The 16,809-nt window shown below is 44.2% G+C and overlaps 1 protein-coding gene across 1 annotated transcript in view; it reads left to right on the top strand.

The window, feature by feature from the left end:
• LOC128298173 (reversion-inducing cysteine-rich protein with Kazal motifs) overlaps positions 1–16,809 on the top strand; it is a 38,580-nt gene that overhangs the window by 11,907 nt on the left and 9,864 nt on the right. The window contains exon 2 of the mRNA XM_053033918.1: positions 11,112–11,167. Within this exon, the coding sequence (XP_052889878.1) occupies positions 11,112–11,167 (56 nt within the window). The remainder of the gene's footprint in view (positions 1–11,111; positions 11,168–16,809) is intronic.

Genomic DNA, 16,809 nt, shown 5'->3' with positions numbered 1-16,809 from the left:
TTTTTCTGTTGTATGTATAGGAAGAAACATAAAACAACCTTTCGAAAAACGTGAAGGCGTTTGAGCAATTCAATGTGTTAAATTTTTTATTTCGTTTATTAATCAGCATTGCTTTCAAATTTCTTTACACATGATCACTTTTTGTCGCAATTGTTGCTACGCAACGGAAAAGGGCGCAACTTGCTTTTGCGATGTTATATTTGGACAAGATATTTGTAGTGCGTTTTTAAACTATTGAAAACAACAACTAAAAAATTCCATTTGTAAACCTACCCTCATGTTGATCAGACAAAAAGTTAGATTAAACAGTCTCGCGTGTTTGAAGTAAAATATAGCAAACACTTGTGTAAGGGACCACGATATCTCACGACCACCACTAATCTGTCTTACCGCGTAACCCACTAAAACCTGGCAGTTCTTTTGCGTACTTTTAAAGGCCTCCCGTCTGCTGTTGCGTGTTGTTTACCATTTCACCAAACAAAATGTTGGAGATTGCAAATAAAAATAATAAAATATCACTACCCAGTAGCCTAGTCACTGGCACCCGGTTCGATAAAGGTAGTGGCCCGCGCGAGAGAAGAAATAAGACACCCAAGCGTCTGATAGTAAATTTTCCACGGCACGGTATGCTGACCTCGGGCCGCTGCCAGGCAAATGCACCGATTGCGTCACACCGTACACTGCACGTGCAGCTGGAAATCAACATACCCCGACCGACCACGAACTGATGGCTGTCCGGGACGTTCGGGACACTTTGGCTTGGCGTTGGAAAATAGAGATAGACTGGCACGGATGCGTACTGGCACGGATGGGGGTAGATCCGTGCGGGGCAGGAGAGTGCGCGTTGGCGACGCGAGGGGTCCCTATAAAAGCTCATCCATATTCATGCCGGTCGTATCAGTTCAGTTTCAGCCCGAGACCAGGAAAGCACTTCATACCCACACACACACACACACACACACTTAAGCGCAGAAACCTGTCTCTTGGTCGGGGGGAACACACTGTCCAAACGCACTAACTTGTGGGACGTAGTAATTGCCGTACAATTATTGGTAATTTCTCATAATTTCTTGCACACGACATGAGCCCCGGAGCCGGTGCTGTGCTGCTTGCGGTGGTCACACTGTCCATAACCGGCAGTGACGGCTCACTGGATGTGCCACACCTAACGCTAACGAAAAGCTTCACGCGAGCGCTCCAAGACTGCATGGAGTATCTGCAGGTGCCGGGCTATCGGTACGCGGAGTACGCATCGAACAACTATCCGGACGATCCAGAAACGAAGTGTCTGCTGCGGTGCGTTGGGCTCAATCTGCGCTGGTGGAACGATACGAGCGGTGTGCAGACGACCGTGATGGAACGCTTCTTCCATCCGGATGAGGCCGACGCAGAGTACGCAAACCGGACGGTGCAATGTTTGGAGCAGGACCACACAAACGGTACGGATCTGTCCGACTGTTGCTGTTTGGCGTACGAAAGCTTCCGCTGCTATTTGCAGTACTTCGGGAATTTAATACCCTGCGCGCTATTCTACCCGGAGGATGATTCGCGACACGTGCGGGCCGCTCAGGACTGCATCGAGTTTCTGCAGATACCGGAGAAGCTGCTGAAGAGCTACAGTGCGGGAAGTTTCCCCGATGCTCCCGAGACTCGTTGCCTTCTGCGGTGTTTCTTCCTGCGCACGGGCATGTTCCACGCGGAGACTGGCTTCGATGTCGATCGGTTGTACACGCGAGACCACGAACAGCCAGACGAGCGCTACCTGGCCCCGGAAACCCAAACCAAGCTGGACGTACTGCGAGGATCCGCTGGGGATCAGTGTACGGAGGTGTATCTCGCCTATCGGGATGTACTGGGGGAGCTGGGCCGACCGTACTTTGAGCAGGACGTACTGCAGGCCGCCGCCCGGCTAGCTCTCGGCGAGGTACACCCAGTGCCGCCAGCAACTACCACACTCTGTCCAGAAATATCCGACTTCAACTACAAAGAGTTGAACTGTCAAAAGTGTGGCCAAATGTTCCTATCACCCACCGGTCGGCTATCCTGCCCTAAGTGTATGAAGAATTCTTCACCGTTCTCGAAATTCTTCTTCTAGAATGGGCTTGTAGGCGTAAAATTCGGTTTATTATTTATTTGTTTTATCGGTTAATAAAGGGCGTTACGCTGTTGTTACACACGTATGGAGTTAAATGGCAGATCGTTTGCTTTTTACATAATAATCACACACACTCACGCGTACTGTTTGGAACGCGATTGCGCTTTGTTTTCACACCGAACCGTCCACGTAATAGCGTTGTTTGTCTCTTGTTGATAAACTACTTTCCAAACTGCAAACACTGGTAACGCATAGTGCGTTAGTTTTATTTATATCTTGTTACCCAAAACAACTCGCCCCGACTTTTGTTTAGCGAAGTGCGAAGTGAGGTTTGGCACGTAATGTGATGAAAACAGCAAAGCTTTTGTTTTTTTGTGCTAAGTAAAACAATCAAGTTAATGATCTAAATGAACTATTATTTCATTAGTTTCACTAGTAATAACGTACAAAATTTATTGGATGACAAATGTATAATACTTAGTACTTAGTTAATCCAAAGTGCTCCGCCTTACACGTACGATACGATGGATACGGACCATGCGATCGTGCTGCGTACGATCTTGGCGCGAAGGAGGAGAACGCAGGCTTACTGAGAGCATGCGATGAAGTGCACGAACAAGGCTCTACTACTACTGCTGGTGGTGGTGGAGGTAGTAGCGGTAGTGGTGGTGAGGGCTGATAGTACATCAACTGAGGTCTTCCTGATCCCGGATGTGCTACATGCTTCACGTAAGGGGCAGGTCTATATCCGCCATAGCTACAACTCTCCACTGCGGGGTACGTATCGCTCAGTGGAAGCACTTTCGGTACTGACGCACACGACGAACATGGTGGACGGGGTCCATAAACTGGTGACGAGAAGGTGACAACGGGTGTAGGGATTGGCTCTGGTAGTACCGGCACAACTGGCACAACTGGCACCTTCGAGACGCCGCAAGTTCTACACGGACTGACCACTGTCGGTTGATAAGAGGCGTAACTGTAGCCGACTTCTTCGAGCGACTCCACTGAGGCGTACTGTTGCTTGTCTTCACAGCACACACCAAGGTTCGTCAGAGCAATACGGGCCGCCTCGGTAATGATGCCGCTGGTATACCCCTCCACACCGATCCCGGTCAGACAGTCGCGGTGTGTGTTGTACACCTCCGAGCAAACGTCACAGCCCGAGTGTCGAATGCGATCGCGACAGGCTTTCGTTTCTTTGCTCAGATATCGAAGATCATTCACCGGATGGTCACGCACATAGAACCGAGACAGGTGCAGTCCACTTTCCGACGTGTAGAGCCCCGTCCGGTGGTCAATGCAGTGGTACAGACAGCGCGTCTCGGGTACGTCTGGGAGGTTTCCTTTGCTGTAGCACTGTAACAGATCGACTGGCACCCGCAGCATGTTCAGACAGTCGAGTGCGGCCTGTGTTGCCTGTAGTTGCGTCGCCGGCACATACTGTGGGTAGGTTACCAGATTGCCAAACTCTCGGAAGTAACACTGGAACGCTTCGTACGCTTTGCAGCAGTTGTTCGGTGAGTTCCTCGTGTGCACATTCCTCTCGAGACACTCGCTCGTACGCTTCTCGTACTGTCGATCGCCTAGCACGGGTTGGAAAAAGTTCACGATGGCCGGCACTTGCAAACCGCACGTGTTGTTCCACCAGCGCAGATCCGTACCGACGCAGTAGATCAAACATTTGGTTTCCTCGTCGGGCGGAAACTCGTACGCCAGATACTGCACCAGCCGTTGCTTCGACACCTGCAGATACTCTGCGCAGTCGTGCACCGACTGCAGGAAACTCTTCTCGATCGTCAGTCCCGTCGTGTCGTTGGCGAGGGCGTTGAAGGGCACCAGAGCCAGCATAATACCGAGCACCAACTGCTTCATGGTGGCGCTTTACTGTCACCTCGTACGTGTAATGCACCTGTTGCGAATGACACCCGACGTATGCGGTAACAGTCGGTATGATAAACGCGTTTTATATGGTCACAATGCGAACTGTCACGCTTGTAGTTGCTGCCGTGGCACGTAATGTATTAGCGCGGTGTACACATTGCACATCCCTATTATTGAGATGAAAAAAATAATAACCACCAACCCGTCTCGTAAGGAAGATGCGGCGAACTAATGTTTTCCTCCAAACTTTCCTTCGTACGCACAGCTAAGCGCAAAGGCGGCGAGTTCGTTTGATAGTATCTTAGTTTTATCGCGCTGTTTACGGCGATCCTATGCGTTGTATCACGATCTTGCAGGTGTTTGGATAAAGCATGCAGGTTGCTTATTATACAGCGAGGGATGGAGCCACACAAGAAATGTGAAACCTATTTTAAAGGGTATACCATGATGCATTTTGGGAAAATTTGTTAAAAGTTTGAATTTTTTTTGGTTGAAACTTTCCTGAATAAGTGAAATGTTTTTCGTTGTAATTTAAAGGTTTTTTTATATCATTTTATTGTTTGTATTATAATAATAACTCTTTTTCTTAAAATACATATTCTGCTTATGATAATCATGGTTATGTGATAAACATTCCTCTAAAAAGTTGTGTGAAAATTGTCTTCCATGATCTCTTAAAGTCAAGATCATTGGCATAATTATATTAGGTTATAACGGCGAGTTACATCAGGTATGACCTGAGATTTCGTTGCTCCAAGAAGAAAAAGAAGAAGTATTGAATGTGGAGAAGGATGAGGAGTTGGAGAATGGAAGATGACGAGCAAGAAGAAGAAGAAGAAGAAGAAAAAGAAGAAAAAGAAGATGAAGTAAAAGAAGAGGAAATCAACATCATGCTAGAATTGATCATCGTATTTCAACGGGTATATCAACCATAATTAACGCATTTGATAGAAATTAAATTCCACACCAGCTCAATTTAAAAATGTGCTACAAATGTGCTATAAATTGCATTTTCTGAAGCTACTGCAAGTGTCATTTAGTGTCTCAGTACAATTTTACAATGTAATATAAGAACATTTAAATTTGTTACCTTAATTCGAGGGAATAGAAGTCGTGGTGCCGTTTAATACATCTTTCGACGTAAGTATTAGCAAGATAACTAGGGTATCAGTGCTTTTGGATCGTTTTATTTTTATCATATTAGTTTTAGGGATTGAATAATTCTACCGTAGGCTATGTATGACTTTTACATCTATTTAGTGAAGGGTGAATCTGATTCAGGTGGTTCGGTGGTGTGTTGGTAGTGGCGCCGGTTTTTACATGAGAGGACCGGTTCAAAATCCCATCCGGACCAACCCCACGTACGCAGAACTGACAAGTCATCATCATCATCGTCATCAGTGTCCAAACATGGTTCCAATTGCCATTTCGCTTAACGTTTCCAAGTAGCATAATCCACATGATTCATAGATCTTTTGTGAGTCAAGGTTACTCCTCACTCAAGATTCATATGAATGACTCAAAATATTCATTAAGCACATTTATTGCAGTACACAATTCCTTTATATTTTCTGCTAAAAGGAAGAATCTCAATTAAAAACGGGCGTATTTTAGGTTCGTTGTGTTTTATTTTATTATTTTGTGTTTTTGTAAAAAAAATATTTTTAAACTATAAATAAGCATTTGCCGCGTTGGATCACGAGAGTCTTGCGTGTAATTCCTTATGGTCCTTTCCATTTTTTTTCGATGTCTGAATGTAATATCAATAATACTGTCGATTAGGGACGAGCCGCACAACGGTTACACGAGCATAACGAGCCCCTGTAGGCCACAAACGGTAGATTGTAAACCTGGCCCACTAAACACTTGTTGCAGGTTGTCGACGGTTTACGATTGCTGTACGACAATGCCACGGCCGGTTCTACACTAGCAGCTGGAGAAGGATACGGCTTTGAGGTTTCGTACCGGTTGTTACACACCGAGCACGGTTGCTTGGTCGTCGGATAGACTTTCGTGGTGTACGAAGGCTTCGTCGGTGGATAGGTGGGATGGTAGGGCGGGTAAGTCGCACAGGGTTTAGGCACCAGCGCGCACCCCACACCAAGGTTGGTCAGTGCAAGCCTAGCCGCGGCAGTAATGATACCGGACGTGTAACCATTCTCGCCCAGCCCGGTCAGACACTCCTGGTGCGTTTTGTACACCTCCGTACACTTGTCGCACCCGGAGTGACGAATGCGATCGCGACAGGCCTTTGTCTCCTTGCTCAGATACCGGTAATCGTTGTACGCAGAGTCACGGATGAAGAATCGCGACAGAGAGATGCCATTCTGCGTGTACAGTCCAGTGCGGAGATCGATACAGTGATACAGACAGCGAGTTTCGGGAGAATCTTCAACCTTTCCACTTGCGTACACCTTCAGAAGATCCTCGGGATAGCGCAACATCACCAGACAGTCAAGTGCGGCCTGCGTGGCTTGCAGCTTCGTCGAACGAACGTACTGTGGGCAGGTGACCAGGTTGCCAAACTCCTGGAAGTAGCACTGGAAGGTTTCGTACGCCTGGCAGCAGCTGTTCGGTGACTCTATCGCTCCCACACGCCGCTCCAAACATTCCTTGGTGCGCTTTTCGTACTGCTTGTCACCCTGCACAGGCTGGAAGTAGCTCACGATGGAGGGTACCTGCAAACCGCACGTATTGTTCCACCAGCCCAAATCGACACCGACGCAGAACAGCAAACATTTCGTCTCATCATCGGGCGGGAACTCGTTGGCCATGTACTGCATTAACCGTTCCTTCGGGATCTGCAGATACTCGGTACAATCATGCACCGACTGCGGGAAGCTCTTCTCGACGATGACTCCTTTGGTGTCACAGTCACCGGCAATCAGGTTCGGTGCCACCAAAGCCAACAGTACGACACACACCAACTGCTTCATGTTTGCACTCGTTTTGCACCCGTGCACTAGAGAGGTGTTATGATGCTCTGTCACAAGCCTGCACGAGCTTTTATACGCACCCGGCTGTTGTTAGTACACAGGTCCCGAAAAATGGCACGTTTTGCATGCAAGCAAACGCGTTTTTGTTCAGACGCTCGACGGCTTATCATCGGTCGAGAAAGTGAAGAAAGCATGCACCTGCGCTGATGTAATGTACACAGCGTTACACCTCCAAAAGCACGTGAGTGATCTTTCTTTTTTCGTTTAGCGTGGGACATACTGGAACTGGTCATATTAAGAATGAAGCTACAAGAGATTGATGCGTTACTTCTGTTGAACGAACCACTTCACCCAGAGGTGATCAAACTGATCGTAAGCAACTAGAAACACTGAAGATGACAAAAAATCGTCTAGACGCTTTTGGTTTGTTTTGGTTCCAGATGTATAACAAGTGCGATATAAGCGATCAGCTCAGTCACACACTCTACCTGTGGTCTAAAATTAACCACATCTCATAACAGCGTCGATCACTACGTGTCAGCAACCTATTGCAGCGTCCTTTAGTTCTCGGGCCTTTTGATGAAGGCTGGTCTTCCATCTGCTACAGACACCTACTGTCTCCTTCTTCATGCTCTCCATGAATGTCAAAATCAAAGTGTGTCCGGAGGTCAACGTCTGTGCAAGTATGAAATTCTAGCAAAAGAAGCCATTTTTGTTGGTATTATTTTCACACTTTGTTGCAGCTGGTACCCGTTGCCCGTTGGACACGCGGCAATGGACATTAGAATGGGAGCAACATCTTACATCTTGAACATGCACACGTGGCATACCTACACATCCCCTCCGTACGTGGGATGCGAAAAAACCCTGCAGACGTTGCCCCCGAAGTAGGCCAAGAACTTGTCTGAGTGGTGCGAAGATTTTGTCATGATAGATGATGAACGGTGATGCGAACTGACGGAGGACAAACTAAATTTAGAGTGGACGTTTGACGCTTTCCCGCTTCGCCGTCGGCATGATTTGCTTGAAACGGAAGCCGAGACATTGGATGTGTGATCTTTGGAATGCTCTCCTTTGCATCTCGCTTTGTTTTTTTTTTTGGGTTCGGATGCATTGCGTGCAAAACAAACACAAACCCAGCTACAACAGCACACGTGTGCAAAAGAGCCGGTCGGTTGTTGAAGCTGTGAAAGTATGATTTAGTGGTATAATTTGCCCAAGACAGACATCAAACAAACCATCGCGTAAGCGTAATCTTAACTGTGCAATAATTTATGTGGAATGGGTGTTGAGATGAACCACCCTGTGTTTTGTGATGGCAGCTCTGGCTCTCTTCTCTCTACACTTTTTCCTACGTTTATGCACATGGTAGTTATTATGTACATGGAAAAATGGGTACCATAATATTGTCTTATTACGGTTTGAGATGATTCTTACTTGTGATGCATTAAACCCTGCATTACCTTTGTCTGGCAATAAAGTAGCTCAATTTTAGAACATCAAACACACCTTCCACATAAGGGTGATCTCACTGAACTAACAACACTTTACTGGCTGTGTTGCGTCACTACAGGCTCTTTTAGGCGCACACGTTGTTTTAACACTTTATATTTGAAGGGTTAAATTAATCACATGTGTTTCTCAGTAGCGAGAAAGAGCCTCGAATGAACGCTGACACGCGGCTTTTATCCTCACGGTCGTCAACCCATCCTATCCGGTCATCGCTCCAACGCTGCTTCGGGCTCCTTCGGGATCTACGAGACGACGGCAGCGTCCTCTTTTGGCAAACATCGCAAGCTCGATCGGTTTGGTTTAATGATCTTGGTCGGACTGTTTACATTTGTTAACAGGCTGGGTTGTCCGGTGTTATTCTCATAACATGCCTACCAGGGCTTGTTGTGTCTTATGCACTGTACGACAGGAAATTCGCCGTACAACTCATAGAGCACGTCATTGTAGCACAGTCACAGGGTAGCTGGTGGTACCATCATCAACTTGGTTTTTGTCTCGTTATTCTCCAGCCTGAGATTTTCCGTCGGTTGTTCAATAGTTTGGGAAGCATACGCTACGTAGGAGAATCGTATACCAATTATTTCTAGGTCAAGAACTGGATTCACTTGTAGAACATGGCCCCGAAGTTTTCATCTCCGAGTGGCGGATGATCCTCTCTAGGCCTAAGATGAAGAGTAGGCAAAATCGGTCTCGGTGAAGGGGAAACTGTCAAGGCTCTTGACTACTATCAAATGACATTACTAGAGAGAAATTCTTCTCTTTAACTTCACGCCAGAGAGAATAATCTGAGCTACAGAGGTAACACACTACGGAGACAATATTATCTGATGATTTAGTTCCCCTATGTAGTAGATGTCAAGAATCAAGGATCAAGCAGACAGGTACGATGACTGGTAATCTCGTAATATCGATACTATTTTTACTAGATATTTGCAACAGTCTACGTAACTAAGATTATGTAGAGGATTTGTACATAGTTCTAGTTCCCTAATAACCATTAGTTCATTAGACCAATTACACTGTGAGAAAAGAGGTGACGGCTGTAATAGCGATCCGCCACAAAGATCGGAATAAATGATTGGTAGCACCAGAATATATTCCATGGCATTCAAACATTCTAGTAGTTTGAGCCCAATTTCAACTTTTTTCCTAGTCATACTCGGCAAATGTTGGAAGTAATCGGTGTCACCTATCTTTCAAACTGTGATGGTCCAATTTTATCTCATCTCATATCTACTGCAGTAAATAAGCCTAGTGTTGTGTTGTGCACACCTGAAGCCGAGCGCAGGACACTCACCGATAACCCGCCGTTATCGGTAAATGAGTAGCCTCGGTTTGGCGATCATTGGGATGGCCAAGCAAGGACACTCTCGATCGGACCGCTCGCACACGACGGACGCTGTTTTAATCTGTGTTGTTATATCGTGTATCTGTGTATCCTGTTTTAGTTAATAAATACGGCTACGGCCCTTTTTAAACGTTAAACCCTTGTGAACATAACACCTAGCATTAAACTAAGTCTAACCAAAAGGCTGCTGCTTATTAAATTTGGCACCCTACAACAAGAGCTCCCGCACACCTGAAGTTTATTTACAGTACGTGTTACTTTTAATTACAATTCTTTCGCATTCACTACTCAGAAACGCGCGCTTCTATCTGAATCATAACGAATCGTTTAGCTGTCACTGACGAAATTTATTCCATGTCATATAATACGCATCGCGTATTAATGTAATCACAAAATGAATGAAATGACTACGTGCCGTTGGGGAAAATTACTTATATCATGCTATGCGAGACTCAACATCAAAAGAACACATCTTGCTTCTGAATGGGTTAGCACGGTTATTTCTGCCACACATTCTCAATCACGAAACCAAAGAGAGAACTCGCTGGCTGATACAGAAAATAGGGAATCAAGTTTGGTGCTTTATGTCCATGAAGAAAGATTTACATTACCCAATTAGACAACCAAGTCAAGGCAAGGGAAGCTCTTTGTATCTCGTTTGGATATTCAAATTTTGCATCAAATTGGCGAACTTTTGCCCCGAATGTTAACCAATTTTCCTAAACTCCTGGGTTGCTGTATGAAGTTGATGCACACCTTTACAAATCACACCGAAATCTGCCCAAATCTTTCCCCCAAAACACTCCCAGCGCATTCCTGTTGCCGGATTAATCTAAATTACAATCAGGTGAGAAAAGTCCACAAAAGCCGTTCCGCCTCGCTAGGCCGCTTGCATTTGCAAGTGTTGCCCGTTCGCTGAGCTTTTTGCAGTCTTATAATTGATTCTGGGCCTGGCACAGCGTGATACCACGGGCACGGGTAGGGCATAACATTTGCATAATAAATTTCACTCACCTTCCCTCATCTCGCACGGCACGGTACCTTATACTTCTGTCCGCTCGATTTAACATGCTAGCGGCCCACGCTGGAAAAAGAAGAGAACTTGAACCGCGTCTCGGGTGGAATTGCACCACCGATTCGGTGTGGAATGCATCCCATGCTCCAAAAGGGCACCCGGTAGATTGTCCGCTGTCGCCTGCCGCGTTTAATTCATTATCCGTTCATCTGCGCCTGTCATGTTGCTTTATCGTTTCGACCTGGTTGAAGCGCTTTCCGATACACTCATGCGAACGTACCGCATCTAATCTTTCCGTTTCTCTCTTTATGCGTTCCGCAGATATCTTCCGATGTTGCGCCGAGGTTCAGGGATCTTGCAAGGCGGCCTGCGAGAATGTAAGTATCAATCAAAAAACACCAACCTCCGCAGCACGCACCCATATGCCCGCCCCCATTTTCCTGTCAAGTTGTCGGCAGGCGCATTCGTTCGAAAGGGAAGCGCACCATGAGCGAACGTACATGATCGTGTAAGATCATGGCGTGGCAATAGCAAACCAAAAAAAAACGGGACCGTAACAGGGAAAAATGATGGATCGAGTCGCGAGCTGGATCAAGATATCGCGCGCACCAAGCACCTTTCGATAAATGTCTCACTTAGCATCCGTTTGGGGCGTGTTGTTGGTTGGCTGGTGAACAGGAACCATGTCCCGGCAGCACCCGATGGTTTCGGTACGTTCCATCCGGTTCAATCCTTGCAACTGGTGTCAGTTTTGGGGAGTCATTATCGCCGCACAACCATCTGTCAATTTATTAATTTTCCAAATTCAAATCCCATCCACACACACACACGGTACACCCTGATTGGGCGGGGGGTTGTTTATGGAATGCAAATTAATGTGTGTGTGTGTGTGTGCCGCGCCATGCTGTGGTAGCGGAACACTTTGGTAAATTGAATAAGCAAGAAGAGTTGGCGAGGTTAATAAAAATGAAACGAAATTTTTATTCATAAACCGTAGACCAGCACCGGGAATCCAGCCAATGTTTCCTGGAATCAGACTCCCATGTACTAAAGTATGATTTATTTCGAAAGAGTTTTGTTTCGATGCTGTTTGTTTTGTGCTGTGGTTTTGGCTTTGTGTTGTGGCCATGTTTTTGGAAGAGTTTAAAGTTCTCGGTATTTCAAACCCTCTCTCCTATAGGCAAAGGAATGTTTTGTTTTCGTTTGCCGAAACAATCACAGTGGTTTTTTTTGTTGCTGTCTTCATTTATTCATTTCTGTCCTAACCACGGGTTTCGGCCCTGTTCGATTATCTTGATCTTCGTGCCCTTCCTGTGCCGTCCTATAAATCCTTCCAACGAGATACTGTACATGTTTGATGCTGACGAAGCAAGCAGTACGGAAAAAAGGCAAGATAATTGAATGCAAAAGTTTGGTGAGGTTAGATTCACTCATTTGAATATGCGACGGTGGTGGCATCGGTGGCAATAGACAGCCATCATCGGTAATGTTTTATACGATGGCATTTACGATAGGTCGATTTTTGGTTGCCGCATTGCATTGTTTGCTTTGACCAACCAACGCATTGACAATTGAAATACTCATAACTTCGTTTGCTGCCGCCATGAATACAAGTTGACAGCTTTATTGGAATCGTTCGTCGCATATTTACGGCACCTAACTAAGCATCGTGCAGCGTTTATCGATAGGCCATAAAGAAAGATTATTGCCACGCGAAATTGCAAACAACTGCCAAATCCCGTCAAACCGGAGGCAACGGAGAGTAGCTTACCGATTGGTAGGATTTGAGGCATGGCGTCAGCGAGCAAATATAATGATGGCTTGATGATTCTTTCGAATGGGAATGTTCTTGAGAGTGTTTTAATAAACTGCCGGCTAATGGCCACAATCCTTAACTTCATCATTTCGATGGATTTATTAGAATTAGCTACCAAATGAGGGTATGAATGATATTATTACATTACTATTTATGTTTGGGTGGGACTCTGAGCTTTGGGCTTTGCGAGTACAGGGATCTGAGCGCTATAGAGACAATCGTGAAGTTCTAATATCAGTAAACAGTGATGATCGCGAGCTAGAGTAACGCTGTTGCCTTTTATTACATGGGCTCCACAAAATTCCAGTATTACGATCCTAGTACTTCCTTTACAAGCTCAGGTCCGGGGTTTTGATATATTCTCTGAATGCCCAAGTGTTAAAGAATATCTTTCGCGTAGAGAGAGGTCTGTGGAGAATGAACCACAATCCAGTTGTACTACTTGACTGGTCAGAACCAAAGTACTTTATAATTATTATGTTCTTAACTTTTGAGTCTCCTTTTTTAAGTGTTACTCATTACCCTCAAAGAGTCCGTCTTTACTATTTTCGAAGTTGTATGTACCTCTCAACAATCTGCAGGGCCACTAATCTGCCTGGAGGTATTAGAGGTATTTTTAAGAAAAGTTCCCATATATCTACTCATCGTTAACGTATTTGTGAGAATCACTGAAAGGTACATGCAATCGGTTACACTGAGTATTGAAATTGGTTTGTCACAGGTACTATAAACCTTCTGTTAGGAGTATCTGGGTAAATCTTGAAAATTCATCAAGAACAGAATAAAGAACTCAAACGAAACAAAATTAACTTAGGTAAATGTACATGTTTTTGACAAATGAATATACAGCTACTTCAAAAGTACAGCTACACCAATACCCATCACTTATTCGTCCAATCTCTCCATAATGGACTGTTATTCGGCTGTTATGAGGCTGTATGAGGTATGAAGCTGTTATTCGGATAGAAATCCCTTCAACATAGGCGAATGATGGCGCAGTGCATTTTCACATAAGCTTAATAGCAGATCTATTGACGTCCCGTACATTCTTGAAAGTTAAAATTTCCAGGCTCCCAGAAGGATTTTAAGACCAGGGCTATTACTTACTTCCGAATTTGAATCGAACGAATTTGGATTAAACGATCCTCTTTCAAATATGATCACTTCATAGCTTACTATAATTAACGCAGTCGATCTCAACAGTAGCAACGAAAATCTTAAACTTATCTTGCGTAGCACTTTTTGAGCCAACTGAATCCTTGCTTCTCTGACTTTCATCTATGTATTTTCTTGTACTTCATAATGGTTTTTCGGTTTAAACTGATTTTTGTCGTTTTTTTGTGTTATTATTTTTCGTTAAACTAGATTAAAAATGACTAGATGGCTCAATGTATTAAATAGGTAAATAAATTTCTGTCATTCGTCAATGTTTTCCTTCAAACAAATAAGACTTTCTCATAGATTTCTGACACAACTTCATAAATCACTAAATTCACTAAATCAGAAGAAGTCAAATATGACGAGTTGATTTCCACATGCAGCCGGACCATAGAAATCGTAGTATTTCTGTGCATTAGTAGTGTTGAAGAACGTTGAAGAGGTCGAAGAACGCACCGCACCGCACCGCACCGCACCACATTCTTAAATAGACGCAGATATCCAAAGTCCTTTTATGTACAAAGTCTTTGGTAGTTTAAAATTAAGAATATTGAAAAAGATGATTTTAATAATTCACCGTTTTCAATCTTAAAGCAAAATTGTTGTTTGGAAGTTTCTTCCACTATTGCCATGCGGCAATGTTTAGCATGCTGATCATGCTGGAGTATTTTATCTTCCTAATAAATCATCAAACTTCTTAAAATTCCTCATTTTTTCAGGGTCCCAACTTATCGTTGACAAACGGTATAATATATTTTACTGTGAAGGTTGATAAATTCAGGACTGATAGTTGCGATTCGCTACCGATCTAAGGATGGTTAGCATTTATTGGTTTAAAAATGTGTCCTTTATCGAAGATGACGTTTCTTTTCAATTTTGGGCCACGAAACGTGAGAATGTATAAATTTACCACCTATCGGCCACGTTATCGAACGTCGAAAGGTTCTTCTACATGCCTTCCGATAGCTTTGCGGTTACGATTTGTTGCTAGTTTGTTTTCAGTCCGTTTTTTTTTCTCTCTCCCTCTCCTCATTGCCTCACAGGGGTGTTCCTCGGTCACAAGGCATACCGATAGATCCAAAGAACGAATCGCCGTCACACCGTTTTTCCCATGACTTTCAACGAGATGTTTGGGAAGCAACGAATGCGCGCGGTTCACAGTGGACGGATCGGTTTGTATTTTGAATAATTTTGAATTTTTAATTAACTGCCATCGTTTTGGCCGCCGGTATCGGTGTCGAATGTAGGAAAGACATCAGTTGCAGGTTGGGCACAATTTGCACAATTAGTTAACCTGCCGGGCGAAGACCGTGAAAGCGGACCGAGAAACTTGATAGCACAACCACAGGCTGAAAGTTAATTTTAGGTCAACAGGTTCCGTGCTTGATTTTCGAATAAACTTTGTATCGCACGCCTATACAACCTATACAGGGCCACACGAAAAAGGACGGTAATTAATACATTTGCCACAGTAAATGATCCTGCGCGGTTCGGTTTGGGCACTGCACGAACATGGGCCACCGTTCGTTCGGGCACGTTCTATTTAGAACTTTCTTTCCCGCGTGCGTGTTGGACGCCACATTAACTGCAGCGCACGGTATCACGCCGGGTCGTGTAGATTGATTCATTAGCGGAATCATGATCCGTTTCCTAATCGAAAACACACGAACTGCCACGTTTGTCACCGTCTGTGTCAGTGAAGGACGAAGACTGCCGTAAATTGACCGTGCAGGGACATGTTCCGCCCCTGTAAACACTGTTGCGTAGGCTCGCGTAGGCAGGGAAAGTGAAGTGAAAACGCTCCCGATGACGGTTTAATGGTGCAGCTACCAATTAATTAACACGCATGGTAAGATGGTGTCCGGTTCGTTCCAATGAACGGAATGCAATTAGCTGGCGGGAATAGGGAACAGACACCAAGACGAGCCGCACACATCACGAAGACGAAAACCAGTTCGTTCGTCCTTGGTTTGGAGCTATTTCGGTGGGAACATTATTGGGGGGTCGGTTGTGACATTATTACTTAAAATTTATGATAATGTTTTCGAAGATAATTTTTATAACATGGTTCATAGAAACGCACGCCATGTGAGCGGCCTGGCCATATGGAGAATGACTGTATGAAACAGCAATACATTGCAATCGTGCAATCTTATAAGCAATAAGTGTTATAATAAATTTCTTCCAAATTAAATGATTAGTACACAATAAACGAAATACACTCGTTGATATTCTGCGTTATCTTCTATTGGTCATATACAGTGGTAGGCAAATTATATTACACAGCTCATATATTTCAAATTTTCCTTACACTAATAAGTGAACACTAAAATATTATTTACATTTTGGGTTTTTGGGAATCTTTTAAAATTATAATAACGAAATGCTGAAAACGAAAGCAGTTTACTCATAGACTTGATTTGCTCATGATTTTGTCATTTTTACATAAAAAAAAAACTCGCACATTTATACTCTGCAAAATTATACTCAAAATGAAGGACAAGTCAATGGTAGACATTCACGATATTCTAAAATCCTGCAATCAGAACAGTACCCCATCGAACTATTGGCCGTCACCTCATATCACAGACCTGAAGTAGCAATGTTCAATGAGGCAAACAAGTCCAAACGGCTTAAGCTTATTTGGAAACATGCTGGTAAGCCCTTGGAGTGTTAGAAAACGGTTCTCTGGACGTATGAATTGAAGTTCAAGTTGATTACCCAAATTATCCGCCGTGTTTAGTATAGGATCGAGCTCCAATAGCACCATATGGGAGGTACTATTAAGCGTAGAAAAATAAAAAGTTATGGACAGAGAGCGTGTTTTGCTTGGGAAAAAATGTTATAAGTTATTTATTCATCCAGACTGAATCCTTGATGATAATACCATATTTCAACACGACAACGATCCTTAGGATATTTTTGATCAATTACTTATCCTTTTGATGATATATGATTTACAAGTTCGGAGGATCCCATCAAGTTCGCACATCAATCCTAAATTAGAGTTGAATCCTAATCCACAATGTCAGGGTGGAGAACGAC

Source organism: Anopheles moucheti, chromosome 2 (genome assembly GCF_943734755.1).
Source record: "Anopheles moucheti chromosome 2, idAnoMoucSN_F20_07, whole genome shotgun sequence".
NCBI lineage: Eukaryota > Metazoa > Arthropoda > Insecta > Diptera > Culicidae > Anopheles > Anopheles moucheti.
The sequence above is the reverse complement of the archived record's forward strand: the minus strand, read 5'-3'. Positions and strand labels throughout refer to the sequence as shown.